This window comes from Callionymus lyra, chromosome 4 (genome assembly GCF_982586985.1).
Source record: "Callionymus lyra chromosome 4, fCalLyr1.hap1.1, whole genome shotgun sequence".
NCBI classification, from domain to species: domain Eukaryota; kingdom Metazoa; phylum Chordata; class Actinopteri; order Syngnathiformes; family Callionymidae; genus Callionymus; species Callionymus lyra.
Genome location: NC_141821.1, coordinates 35,305,051 through 35,319,687, shown reverse-complemented (window position 1 = coordinate 35,319,687; position 14,637 = coordinate 35,305,051). Strand labels below are relative to the sequence as shown.

The following is a 14,637-nucleotide window of genomic DNA, read 5'->3' as shown; positions in this document are numbered from 1 at the left end:
AGGATTTTGAGGATGCTGCAGATGCTGCTGTACCAAAATAACTTGGCCATGTGATGCAGCCACATTCCTAAGTCTTTTGCTCATGACAATCACATTATACAGGCAATTGTTGGTGGTCAAAAAACCTCTTCATTTATAATGATATTGCTTTGCGATTTTAAATGTATTCCTCAAATGCCCCAAACTTTAGAATTTTTGAATAATTTGATTATTTATTTTATAAATAATACATTTACATGTGCAGGGTTTTTTCGCTGAAGCCAACAGTTTGATTCTGTATTGTGTTGCACTCATGTTTGAGTCGGGGAGCATTTGAAGCGAGTGAAAAAGGAAAGCTCACTTGTTGTTACCAGGCAACTACCGCCACCTTGCCTGAGAACACACACAGAAGCACTGTGGCAGTTCACATTATCCACCATTTGCAGCATTACTCAGCAAATAATCGAAGTTACTTAGAAAGTGAATTGTTCTTTTTAAATGAACATCATTTCTGCTCCTGTGGTTTTTACTTAAACTTAACAAAGTTCAAATATTGTCTACTCACTTCTCTTTGCATTTACAGGCGGAAAATCTTCTTCTGGATGCAGACATGAACATTAAGATTGCAGACTTTGGCTTCAGCAATGAGTTTACTCTGGGGAACAAGCTGGACACTTTCTGCGGTTCTCCACCGTATGCAGCTCCAGAACTCTTTCAGGGGAAGAAGTATGACGGACCTGAGGTGGACGTGTGGAGTCTTGGTGTGATACTCTACACACTGGTCAGCGGCTCGCTGCCCTTTGACGGACAGAACCTCAAGGTGTGTGCGACTAAGTTGTACTTTGCGTCTACATGACATGATATTCTGTGGCCCTCAATTTATATAATTTATATTATGCAAGTTTTTATGATTGCAGGCAGAGTAAGGAACTCCATTTTTAAAGATAATGAAATAAAATGTTATCATTTATGCTAGCATATGTTTACTAAAGAAATTATTCTCGCAATAGCCAGTTGAGTTTGAGAAGCATGATCTAGAATATTGAAATATTTTCAAACACTCTTTGAACACTTAAGCATGAGGACGGACTATTTTGATTAAGCAAGGCAAACAAATAAACTGCTTTTTTGACACAGAGCCATCTAGGTCAACCTGATACTCTGCAGAGGAAGTGTTCTTGTTGCAGGGCCAATCCCCTCTGTCAGACATACCGCAGGGACCAGTTAGACTCCCCTGGCTGAGAATTAGATTCCGGCTCTTGTGACCTTCTCAATCTTAATCACATGTTTGTAGTTTTTGGGAGTGACTGGAAGCAAAATCTTTTTTAAGGGTTAATTTTAATTCTCCTATGTTTAGGTGTGGACATACAGTATATATATATATTTTTTACTTATTTTCCTTCTAAAACTTAAATGGGATTGTTGTTGCCAGGATTATTAACATTGCCTCTCGATCTCTTCCTTGGTCAGCTTGTTGTACCAACTTGGCAGGAATCCTCAGAAAGGGCTGAACCATTTTAATGCCTGAACCACCTTAACCTGCTTATTTTAGTTCCCAACATTTGACAAAACTCCTCAAGCATTATGTTACAGGAAGTTAATGATTCATTTAAGATCCTGTTGGTTTTATTTATTTTAACTGCTGATAATTAAAATGATTAGGACAATCTGATATTTTGAACATATATTTCATTTAATTATTATTCAAACAAACAATTAAAAATAAACCAAACTATTGAAATTGTTGTCATTCAACCAAATGCTACTTTTCATGAAGCTAATGCACATGATTTTGTGTTTCTGAAGGAGCTCAGGGAGCGTGTGCTGCGAGGTAAATACAGGATTCCCTTCTACATGTCGACTGACTGCGAGAATCTGCTCAAGAAGTTCCTCATCCTGAACCCCTCAAAGAGAGGCAGCTTGGAGGTACACTCAAACAATCTTCCTCCCCTCAACACCTTCTCACAACTACTTATTCTAGATTAAAAAGCACAAAGAGTTACTTTCCCTCTGAGAAAGCTGAAACCCTTTTCTCTGCAGACTCATGCATACATTCAAACAATTTCCTAGATAATCACACACACACACGTAAACACATACTCTCACAAAGAACTTTACAGTTGAGCGTCCAAAAATCTAAAAGGAATTACATTTCTCATCTCAAATACAAACCATCTCCAGGACAACCACAGCCATAATTATGTGTTTGTGTTTTAAATACCAGATCAAATTAGATCTTACTGTGCTTTAGAACATGTTTAGATATACAACTGACTTAACATCAAAGTTGTAGTTTGTGGCTCAAGTGTCGGTTGAATTTCAGTACATGTGATTAATGTTCTTGACATTTGACTTCATTAAAAGCATTAGCTTGTTTTGTATTAAGCTAATTGTTTAATTGTCAGGTAAAAGTTTTGTTTATTTTAAGTTGGATTAGTTGAAAAAGGTCATTTAAGGCAGAACCCGAACAATTTAGAGCCCTTTCTGGCTAAGTAATTCCCTTTCCTAGATGTGTCACCTGTAAATTGGTTTAGAAAATAAAGATAAACACGATAAAAAAAAGCACATTTCTCTTATTCTTTAAACCAGTTGAAGGTATTAAATTCATTTAAAAATAATTGTATATGTAATAAATACATTGTCTAAATGGAACATATGATAATTAATATTTATTTATTTATTTTACTAAATTATTTACAGATTGCTGCACATTCACAATACATGTTGAGGTTCTACTTCAACACACCCCATGTAGCAACTTAGGACAGAGGCCACATGGAAGGATGTAAATTCAATGCCAATTGGCTGAAAGTAGAACCAGGCAACATTTATTTTTCAAAATCTGCTCAATAGGAGTCAAGGCATTGGAGTCCTTCATTCAAATAGCCAAACACAAAGCCTCAGAATGGAGCTGCACCAGATGATTGGTATTTCCGTTTTCCATTTGTCTCCTTAAACCTGAGATAATACATGGGTTAAAGAACATTAAAATGGTTTTAACATTATAAATGTTTAATATTCTGATGGCACTGATATACTTCATGTTTGGGTAAAAATCTCCCTAACCCCATTTAATTGTTGTGGGGTTTTTTGCCTCCAATATTGGTTTAGAAATTCTTGAATTTAAAATGCCTTAAGCTGTAGGAGTCCAGTTGCACTCACTGTTTCTGTGATCAACATTTATTAACTATTATCATAATGGATGACAGTGCTTGATCATCCTTGACATGTTCTGTCCCTGGTGTTTGTTCCAGCAGCAGATCATGAGGGATCGCTGGATGAATGTGGGTCATGAAGAGGAGGAGCTAAAACCTTACATCGAACCACAGCCAGATTATAAAGACCCTCGAAGGACAGGTGGGTCCAGGAACGTCGGTCATTTATTAAGTGGGCTCTAATTTTAACCTATGGGTGTGTTTGCAGACGTCATGCTGCAGATGGGCTTCTCTCAGGAAGAGATTCAGGACTCGCTGGTGAACCAGAAGTACAATGATGTGATGGCCACATACCTGCTGCTGGACTATAGGAATTCTGAGGTAATAAAAAACGGTCACCACCAACAACATTGGGCACAGTGACGGTCAGTGGACAGTAGATAAGAAAAAGTGATGCAACATTGAATGGCAAATTTAAAGGGAAATATTCTGCTTGGGTATTTATCCGTCTTTTGCCAGGTCAGCAAAATGTTTTATCATCACTTATTCAAAGTTTAAATATTGCTAAAATAATAATTTAGTAGGCTGTATGGCAGTATTTGTTTCCTAGTAACACAAAGCTTTCAGCTAGAGGTGCACACAACTACTGTAGACTGCAAAAAGGTTTGCTTCTTTAAAAAAAAAAAGGAAGCAACTTTTTTTTAATCTCTTATCCCTCATTTTCTCGTTTTCATTCTGTCACTTTATTTTGTCTGTAAAATAGTACTTTTTTTCTATTAAAAGTGCATGCTTGTTTATTTGATTTAATTTTACTTTTTAATTTTTACTTATTTTCCATTCAATGTCACACCCTCATCTTTTGTTTTCTACTTTGTTCAGCTGGAAGAAAGTGGCATCAAACCCAGGCCAGGAAGTGATGTAAGCAACATAAATGCATCCTCCCCGCCTAATAAGGTACACTCACCTTATTCATAACAAAGAAGCCTTTAAACAAGACAAATCTATTAACATACTTATTCTCAAGGATCCCCAATTTATTTTTTTTATCAGCCCCCCATTGACAGAATCGTGTTCTCAGTGTGTCTTGTGTGTCTTTGCTGACTCATGTTCATGGTCTTCCAGGTTCAGCGCAGTGTGTCATCTAACCAGAAGCCACTGAACCGCAGATCTACTGAACAAGGTGCGGCTTAAGTTTTGAAAATGATGATCATGGTTTTAAACTTATTTTTAATACACTGAATGCTTAAAAAATATAGTTGGTGTTAGTGACAGAAATCGTTACACTGAGTGACACTGATCATAATCCGATCCACGATTAACACGATTTAAAGTTTGTTAGTAGGTAAACTATACGTTTCATTTATGTTTTATTATTATTTGTTGTTGATCAATGTCAAAAAATATAGATTTAGCGGAGTCAAGATGCTGATGTCACACACATGGAACTGAGCGGTTACTAGCTTTATTTAACCAGTAACACAAAATGACTATTTAATAATTTGAGGCAGATTCATTTATCGGCTCCTGTATAATTGTAAATGCCTCTCAGAGGTATCAGGTGGGTGTGATTGAACTTGGGAGCGGGGTTGGACCAGGTGAAATCGGGTCCATTCGCTAGATCTTCTTGTATTTTATCTCCAGGTTCTTGCCAATACACTCCCCTAAGGGTCCATTATAGAAGGATTTTTGAGAGGAGGATAATGATCTTGGTTAGTTTAAAAGATATTTTCTTCTCCAGGTTCCTCTCATTCAAAGAGGTCCGGGCAGACAGACAACCGAAGCACAGCCGAGGATTCTGGAAGGAAGTCTTCATCAGGCACCTCCACCAACAAGGTACCGGCTAGTCCACTGGCGTCCACTGACCGCAAGAAGAGTGCCACCCCCTCCACAGTAAGACCACGCCCCCTTTGCTCTCAAATTAATTATTTTAATAATATTGACTCGTGAAGTTTTGAATCAATTGTTTACAAAGTTTTGCACCTGTGATATCTCAATATTTTGCTTTTTTCTTATTCTGTCCCTCAGAACAGCATTCTGTCCACTGGCACAGGTCGTAGTCGGAACTCTCCTCAGACAGAGAGAGCAACGCAGGGGATCCAGAATGGCAAGGACAGGTGAAAAAACAAAAATATATTCTGAATGAAAGCGGAGGTTACACCTTGCTCAGTATCTGAGGTGTTTCCATGCGGGGAGTGATCAAACCAACAGCGATAAGCATAGTTTTAGTGGCTTCTTACAGGCTGTAGATGCTCATGTTTTTCAAATCTTCACAATATTATTTTATCTACAGACTAAACTAGAATAAACATCTAAAAGTATTTGCTGAAGCTCTTGTGGAAGCAACACAATTGCATTTGTCCATGCAATTGTCCAGTCCTGGAAGAGGAGTGGAATTTTAACTGCAGTTAACAAGCTTTACCCTCTTGCCATTAAACTTCTGTTTTTTTAATTAACCAAGATCCTTTTGCCAATAGTTCTAACGCCAAAAACAAACGCTGTTTTATCTTCATAATCATCATCGGCAACATCGGGCTTGTGCAGTCGATCATGGCTTCATTACTGGTGCGTGTCTCTGATCACCTCCTCGTCTCCTCCCACACACACCAGCTCTGCCATGTTGCCAGATATTACATTCTACTCAAAATTGGCACATGCTATGCATCTCCATGGAGACGGAGAGGTGACCATTAGCAGCTTTGCTAATGTCAGTGGGCTTCTCTGATGGCCGACTGGTTATCAGAGTTGGGTCATTCATGCTTTGATGTTTCAGCCATTTTGTGTGTTGTGTTTACCTCCCTCCCTGACTTATCCCTACTTTGGTCCTTCCTTTAACCTTTTTTATGTCTTCCACTATTTTTCTTTCATACACAGGATTACTCTTTGTACAAATCGCACACATTTCATGTCAGTATTACTAAAAGGACAAATACATTAAAATACATTAAAATACATTAAAATACATTAAAATACAAATACATTAAAATAAACATACACATTTTTTTCTTTGATTCTTATCTTTAAATCCTCCACTTTCTCCTTCTCTTTCTTTCATTATCCCCTCCTACTCCTCCCATTGTATTTTGTAATAAATGCTGCTTCTAACCATGCTCCACCTCACCCCCCTTCACCCCGACCCCCACCAACATGTACCCCTGCCCGCTGTGTTTGTGTGTCCGTATTGAATGTTTGTCTGTTGTGTGTGTGTGTGTGTTTGTTTGTTTTTGGGTGGGGTGCTCCTTTGTTCCTCCTCCCCCCAGCCTTAACACTCCGGGCTCCCGCGCCTCCACTGCCTCAGCTGCTGCCGTCCTCTCATCCACCTCCTCCTCGCGTCCCCACCACAAAAAGTCCCACTCCTCCTCCAACCATCCATGTCCCTCTGACCTGCATGCACCTGCAAAAAGGCAAGTCATAACTCACTCTCGTACAGCATACACAAAATAATTAGTATTTGTACACACTTACCCATCAGTGGCAGATCCAGAGGTGGAAATATTGTACTGGAGTCGAACGAACCACTTAACTCCCTACATAAAGAGAATAGCAATAACAACTGTTTAATGAAACATTCAAGGATACAACCTTTATTATCCACTTCTAGTTTAATTTAACTTTCCTCCACAATCTTGCGTAAGTATACATTTTCCTTCTTGTGTTTTAAGACTGCAGTCACCAAACCTGGTTTGATGTCTGCATTGTTTTTCCCGACATACAGATAAAAAAAAAAAGTTTAGTTTCCAAAAATACACCTCAACATAATGCTGAATAAACAGGAGCCTTGGGCTGGTTTCTCTGCCACAAGATGGTCCATAAAGACTTTGTGTTTTAAATGTTTTCACTGCTTTAATTAATTTTTGAGTACCCCATAATACCATGTAAAACAATTTCCCGAAAAAGATCTCCAAAGCGATCAATAAAGTTTATCTAATGTAATCTAATAGTAATAAGAGTCGCATTAAATATAACTTTGGGGGGGGGGGATATTTCTCTTTTTTCAAAATAAAACACATTTCAGTTATAATTTGTAGACAACACTGATCCACCGGTAGTCATTATATCAAAATAAAAGAATGCTCTCCAGTAATTAAACGGTCTGTTGTTTTGAAGGAACACCAGACCGACATGTTCACTTTTGTCCTGCAGGTTCATCTCCATCGTCCATTACCGTTGTGGCAACTCTTTATTTAGGATGAATAAAGATTAAAACTGTAAACTGTGAAATCACTGCTCTCAGCAAATACAAGTCAAGTTTTTTCCAACAATGAATAAAAGTCACTTTAAAAAAACAAATAAAATGACACAAATAGCTTAAATAAATCAAAGTAACAACTTGCTTATGTTAGATTCCCTTCTGCAGTATTGAATAAGTATCCGATAGTGTCTCGAGTTCATGCCTGACCGTACCGAAGTTTAGCTGCCATAAACCCCTCTAGCACCAACAGGAGGGTCGAGGCATCACGACAGGACCATGGAACTACCACACTTATTTCCCTCTTTCAGATGCTTGTTTGAGAGGTATACAGTTCCCCTCTGTCAACCTTTGTTCTCAAGTTTACTCCGTTTCAATCCGTCTCCACTTTTTATCATTGATGTAACACAGATCAGCTCCTCTGGCTTAAGAAAATGTTAATAATTTAGATATCAGGCAGGTTGAACCTTCATATTTAACCTGAGTTATCTTCATACTATATTCTGATTCCTCTGTGCTTTCTGTGATACCCTCCACAAAGGTTCCATTATCTTATCACTATGGCGATGTCAAACAACCAATTGACGACTGTCAAACTGCAGTTACCTAGCAACAGACTGGAAGAAAGTGTAGTGGATCGGGTTGATTTTCATCTTTGTCAGCCAAAAGTGTCACTTAATTCCGCATTTGTGTTGGAACCAGAAGAGCAGGTTGGTTGAGTAGATGTGCGACAATAGAGCTGTAAATGTTTTGTGCATGTGATGATCAACTGATGTACCACAGCTGATGGCTTGTGTGGAAAGGTCACATTATATTTTCATGCACAAAGTTTTGGTGATAAGATTTATTTTTACAACTGTGAAATGTCTTGATCATCCTATTTTTGGCTGTTTTAGCTAAGGGAAGGTGAGATTGTTCAGTAGGTTGATCCAGCATCTTCAGCGATGCTGATAATGTATAATCAAACAACATGAGGCTCTCATCCTGGACAAGGTCGAAGTCAAGCCATAATCATTTAGCTGTAACAATCACTTGAGCAGGACAGTTAAGAAGTATAGTGCTTTAATTCAATATTTCAAATGTTGAAACATTTTTTTATTTAAATGTTTAAGGGGTGTCCTAACTGGTCCTCAAAGGGGAGCCCAATCAGGAGTCTTCAGAGTATAATCTGTTTAGTCAGTCTGGTGTTGCTCGCTTAAGATGAAACTTCTTTGGTTAAACTGTACATGCTTGATCGGTTGGAACAAAAACCTGCACCCTTGTGAGGACCGGTTTGGACACCCCTGGCCACATTGAATAATCTTTTGAAATAATTGAATTCAATAGTTACTATATTAAAAGGTTGCCAACAGACTACACCAAAATAATACTGAGCTACTTGATCAAACCTTTATTAATAATTGGACTTCAAATATTGCACTCTGTGTAAAAAAAAAGAATGAATAAATTAAAGCATTAATTTTGAAAATGTCCCATTTTTCATTCAACCTTTCAATATAGAAGTTTTTGAATTCAATTATTTTTATTCCAGGTTTCAGCATTTGAAGTGTTAAACTAAACCGTTCAAAATGATGTTGACACTGATGTATTTCCATAGATTATCACTTCATATTCCTCCTTGTATTAGTCAGCAGACTGTGCTTTGTTGCTGCCGCCTGGTTATTTATCTGCTTTCATCCGAATATTTCAGTAATTTTTTTTCAAACTAAAGCAGCTGGTGTCTTCAGGGTGCTGCTGATGTTGTCTGCTCTATGTTTAATACTTGTTCTATTGCATGCGTCGCTCAGCATGGGGCTTGGCCTGTTCAGAACCTGGTTGGGAACGCTGGAGAGAAGGTACATAACCTGAATCCCAAGTGACCTTTGGAAATTCCCCTACGTTAGTTGGATGAAACCACTCCTGTGTTGTTTTTTATTGCTACTTTGAGTCCAATTTAAACATTACATTATTACACCACAAAGATACTGAGCTATGTTATATGTACCATGTTTGCAGGGTTTTCAGTGCTTTTTGCACATAAAGTTATGGCCTTAGACCAACTTGACATTTAAAGAGGGAGCCAATTCACAATTCACTTTCCTCAAACACTCTCCAAACAACTCAACCCTGTATTTTTGTTTTCTCGTGTTTATGTCCTTCACATAAAAATGATCCACCTATTGACTTGAAGTTTCTCAGTGTTCACTCGTGAACTGAAGGTTTGGAAAGATCAACGTTTGGAGGAACCCTCTGGGTGTTGTAGCGTCTATTTCTTGGCCCTGCTACCTCGGTACGGCATGAGGCGGAAATATTTTTTAGTTGAATGTGAATATTGTACCTCATACTTTCAGGTCATTAAACCATGTGCTTTGAAATTGCAATATGTGAGAATAAAAAATTACACACATCTAATATGGTGCCAACAAAACAGTGAAATCCCCTGGGCGGCAAAGCATTGTGGTACATGTGCCAGTCACCATTATCAAGAAAAATGTCGAAAGGGATGGCAACTCATACAATGTTGAGTTTGCAAGTTCAAACAAATGTTGTTGATATAAACCCATTCCCATTTACTCCTTTTTTTTTTGTCTGTCTTTCCTTTTTCGTCTCCACAGTTCCGTCCCTCAGCGAGCTCCTGGCGCCTCCCCTTCTGCCCACAACATCAGCAGCAGCGCGGCCGTCTCTGATCGTACTGCCTTTTCCAGAGGCACGGGCATCCGGAACACGTTCCACGCAGGCCAGCAGAGGGGAGCCCGGGACCAGCAGGGCTCCGCCTACCCTGGCGGGCCCGCCTCTCCGTCACTGTCACACGGCAACAGCCAGGCCCGGAGGCCACACGGTGCCACTGGCATATTTAGCAAGTTCACTTCCAAGTTTGTGCGCAGGTGAGTGCTCTTGTAGGTGCTGTTGACGGAAGAGTAGAAGTCAGGCTGAATAATCAAGTACCAGACCCTCTAGCTCCTCCTACTGACCAGCTTCAGCATTACAGTTCATACTTTTCGGGCTCAGTATCCGAATATCTCCTCTTCGGTTTATTTGAACTGCCTCCTGTATTAATGCCAAAACCTGTAATCGAGTAGTTGTCATGGCAACAATTCTATTCATCTTCTTGCCTTCTTTTTGAGGTTTTCACTTGAGCAGAAAATGACTGGTTTGATTTCCTCTGAGGAAAACGCCGTCTGTGTTCCTCTCATCCGTATCTCCAGGGAGGGAACACTGATGTGGTGAACGAGGAGTTGTTTCAGTTCCAAATTTCCTTCTTTTTTTTTTTAAAGCTCCACTTTTTTAGCTGAGCACTCGATTCCTGCTGAGTGGACAGAAAGAAAACTTATGAGATGTTGTGGATAAAAATAGAAGAGAACGGTTTTATTGTTGTCCATCATAAAGACGTTAAGCCTTAAACATGAAGAGGAGCTCAGAGGAGATTTTATTCTTCAGTAGTGGCTGCTTGTTCTTAACAGTGTCGACTTAATGAAGGATCCAGCATGTGCATTTGTGTGCGCAGGCTTGTGTGTGTGTGTAGGCGTGTAGAGGTACAGCCACATTCCAGATCTCCCACTCTCTTGTACAGTAGCTGGCGACAGTATCCATGGTTACACAGGAGCGATCACTTTTTCCTCCGTCTATAAATAACATCAAGTGTGGACAAGTTGACACACAAACACTCTAACTTGTCAGGAAATCTGGTACATAGTCTGTATTAATCCTAGTTTGAGAATGTGTGGCGATGAGTATGGAAGTATATCAGTGCCATCGGAATATTAAACTTAACTTTTCAAATGTTGCAATTTTGAATTATTTCATTGAAATTGCGTTGTTTTTTTTAAACATTTAATTACTTTAAAAAATAATTGAGTTCAATAATCGCATATTGGGAGGTTGATGTTTTTAATGATTTAATTAAATATTAAATTGGTTTTAATTAAACCATTGTAATGGAAATATGAATATTTTCTAAAATAATCAAGTTTTTCAAAAGAGTTTGATATACGAATTCCAATGATTACATTTTAATTTCTAAAATCATTTATTCATGATACTGTCTGGTGGCACTATTATATCAACATTTTTATATTTATTTATGGCTACCAAAAAAATTTTAATTTAGAAGATGTTTTTTTTAATTATTGGAATTATAATATCAAATTATGTGTAAAAATTGTTCAAATTATTGGATATTTTAATTGAATTATTAAGAAATAAAAACAATCAAATTCTTAAAAAATAACAATAATTCAAAGGTTCAACATTTTAAATATTAAATTCAAACATTCAGCATGACACTGATGTACTGTATTTCCATAGACGATTGCAGATGTTGATGTGTTTTTATGAAATGTTTTTCTGTACGACTGTTGATCCTGGGAGTAAGAACTAAACTCTCCCTCCATCCAGTCACATTGTTGGTTTGTTGATTGAATTAACAAATTACTCACAGTTAACCACATCAGCTATAGATACTTACTGCCTCAACTCCTACAAGAATTTTATACATTTTTCTCCTTTTCTTTATCCCTCTTTTTTGTTGTTTTTTTTTGTAGAAATCTGTCGTTCAGGTTTCCCAGAAGGTAGGCAACTTCCCCCATGTTAAATATATAACCCCTTCCAATATAAATCTACACAAGTGTATCCTATCCTTCATATATATTATATTTTCTCCCCTGTTGGTGTTTTGTGCCGCTTTTTTTGTTAAAATCTTCCCTCGTGCCCTTGAGCCTCACCTTCCTTTTTTCTGTGGTTATTATTTTTGAACCTTGTTTATGGCCCATTTTTGTTTTTCCTGTCTTATTTGACTAACTCCCTCACCAAGCAACTCACTCCATCATCAAGTCACAGAGTAACCCCCTCCCTCCTCACCCCTCCTCACCCCTCCTCACCCCTCCTCACCTCCTAACCCCTCCTCCTCCTCCTTCTCCTCCGTATACATCAGGTAAACCCTTAGTGGATAATGCTGTGTTCCATCTGCTCTCAAAAGTCTCTTAAATAATTTATTTGTTGCTCTGATGAGGGAAAATTAGTTAAGCTGCAAAATTAAATTTCCCGACCTCGTATAAAATAGTTTGTTTAGATGTTGCAATTCTATTTCAAACTTCTGAGGCACATTGAATGTAGCATCAGATTCTGGGTCACTCTGGATTTAAACTATTGCCCTTCAAAAATGGAGTATGATGATGTCATATCTTGTCATTTTGTGACTTGAATCACAGCTTTGGAGCTATTTTCAACCAGCCTCTACACTTCAGGCGTGGCATATGAAAACATTTTGGTCCCAACCTAGAGTCAATATTATTAGAAGAAACAAACAGAATTTATTTCAAATTAAATTTACAAAAGAGACTGATGCTGGATTGGACTCCAATATCTTATTTTGATCAAAAGTCAAGAGAGTTAATGGTGGAGCTGGAGGATCCCAGAGGGGCGGGGCTGCACTGCACTCTTCCTTCTTTCATTGGCTCGCTAACAACACATGGATGGCTTTGAACTTTGAACTGCTGTGGCTGCGAACATCAGCGCAACTGGTCACGTTTACTTCCTAATAATACACCTGGTATTCTGGCCGCTCTGGCAGCAGGCGGAGCAAGCGTTTCCGTGTTTGTACAATTGCTCCCCCTGGTGTTCAGCTGAGGCGTTGACGTCATAACAGACCAACTCTGGAGTCATTCCATCGTCATTTGGTCACTAAATTTGAGTTCGTTTTCGCGCTTCACTCCATCAATTAATGTTTTTGCTTTCCATGTTCCATGACTTTTTCATTTCAGGTTTCAACTCACACACAAGGCTGAAGTCATGTTTTAACTAACACATTTGTCAGTGTGTCTGTGTGATCATAACTGTGTCTGTTGTGTATGTGTGACTTTGTGTATGTGTGAGCGTGACTTTGTGTATGTTTGTGTGAGTTTGAAATTGTTCGGGGGGGAGTGTGTGTATTTGTCTGGATATGTGTGAGCGTGACTTTGTGTATGTGTGTGAGCTAAAATTTGTGTGTATAACATTTTGTGTGTGTGTGAGAGCATTACTTTTTGTGTCTATGTACGAGGGTGACTTTGTGTGTGCGTGTATTTGTGTCTGGGTGTGACTTTTGCATGTTTTTATGTGTATGTGTGATGAAGGTTAAAGAGTCAGATTCATGACACTTCCTCCAGGCTCCACCCTCACTGTGTCAACCATCCCGTCTCCATCCAATTCATTCCACTCCTGCTTTTCCACTCCACTGTAACAGCAGTATGGCTGCACTGCCATGTGTGTTTGTGTTAGAGTGAAGCATTGTGGGTTGTAGTTTGGCAGATGGGTGCTACAGTGAGGGCGGCACCTTTTACTTCCTGTCCAGTGTTTTCACAGTAAGAGTCTAAACTGTTGTTGATTTTTCTCGAGGAGTCCCTATGAGGGCGAGGGTCGGGAGGAGGGGAGCAGGTGAGAACACACACCCCCAAACCCGTCTGTCCATAATCAGTAGGACGGGTGTCGTCGTAGATGATCTGGTGTGCAGTAGTTGTGGGCGGAGCTGGGCTGTGATTTGCTGCTGGTGTTGGGAGGGGATTTTAACTGCTTGACCAATCAGGACAGACATCTGGAGTGACTCCTCGAGTTCTGGTGTGTGTCCAGCACGTGTACGTGTGAGGGAGTGTGCCTGGTGTGTGTGTGTGTGTGTGTGCACACAAAATGCGTGCATGTGTGCGAGGGAGAATCACTGTCTTCTATGGAAGAGTGTGTTTGTGTAGGAACTCCACACAAACACACTCTTTAAAAATTCCTCATCTTTCACCCTCCTCTGATCCCTCTTTTACTCCTCCCTCCTGTTTATCTTTTAGTGACAATGACTTCATGCCACTCTTTTCTCTCCTCATCCCTCCATCCTTCATCCTCTCATCCCTCTGTCAGGTCGATGCTGAGCAGTACCGTGGACAAGTCTGAGAAGACGTCCGGTGGAGTTCTGACCTCCAACAACGATGAGAACAACTCGTCACCAGGATCTGGAAACACTGGTAATAAAACTGTCACCAACACTCGTTGCCGGGGGCCAAATCATTTTATGTGGCCCCATATTACTGTTTGTAACCAATAACGCTGTTTTCAAGATGAGGTAAAGAACAGAATATTGATGTCAGACCATTATCTTCAATTAATAGTAAATCTGATTTTGAAGGAAAGAATAAAAAACACAAAGACAATGAAGATAAATCGAGCTTTCAAAAATAAAAATTGAGTAAATTTACATTTAATTTAGTTTGGCCTACGACCTGTATTCTTAAAATATTTTGTACCCTTATCTGAGTGAGTTTGACGTATGGAAGTTTATCAGAATATTGAATGGTTGAATTTAGCATTTCAAATGCTGAA

At 39.0% G+C, this 14,637-nt stretch overlaps 1 protein-coding gene across 10 annotated transcripts in view; it reads left to right on the top strand.

Annotated features, from left to right (window-relative positions):
• Positions 1–14,637, top strand: part of mark2b (MAP/microtubule affinity-regulating kinase 2b) — a 39,846-nt gene that overhangs the window by 23,166 nt on the left and 2,043 nt on the right. The window contains exons 8-20 of one of the 10 annotated variants that reach the window (XM_087790007.1): positions 563–799; positions 1,786–1,905; positions 3,237–3,336; positions 3,403–3,515; positions 4,014–4,088; positions 4,257–4,314; positions 4,873–5,024; positions 5,160–5,248; positions 6,392–6,535; positions 9,915–10,184; positions 11,841–11,867; positions 13,672–13,710; positions 14,179–14,282. In XM_087790007.1, the coding sequence (XP_087646133.1) occupies positions 563–799; positions 1,786–1,905; positions 3,237–3,336; positions 3,403–3,515; positions 4,014–4,088; positions 4,257–4,314; positions 4,873–5,024; positions 5,160–5,248; positions 6,392–6,535; positions 9,915–10,184; positions 11,841–11,867; positions 13,672–13,710; positions 14,179–14,282 (1,528 nt within the window). Of the gene's footprint in view, positions 1–562; positions 800–1,785; positions 1,906–3,233; positions 3,337–3,402; positions 3,516–4,013; positions 4,089–4,256; positions 4,315–4,872; positions 5,025–5,159; positions 5,249–6,391; positions 6,536–9,914; positions 10,185–11,840; positions 11,868–13,671; positions 13,711–14,178; positions 14,283–14,637 lie in introns of all 10 variants that reach the window. The other 9 variants (XM_087790012.1, XM_087790009.1, XM_087790006.1 and 6 more) reach the window with 9 other exon arrangements.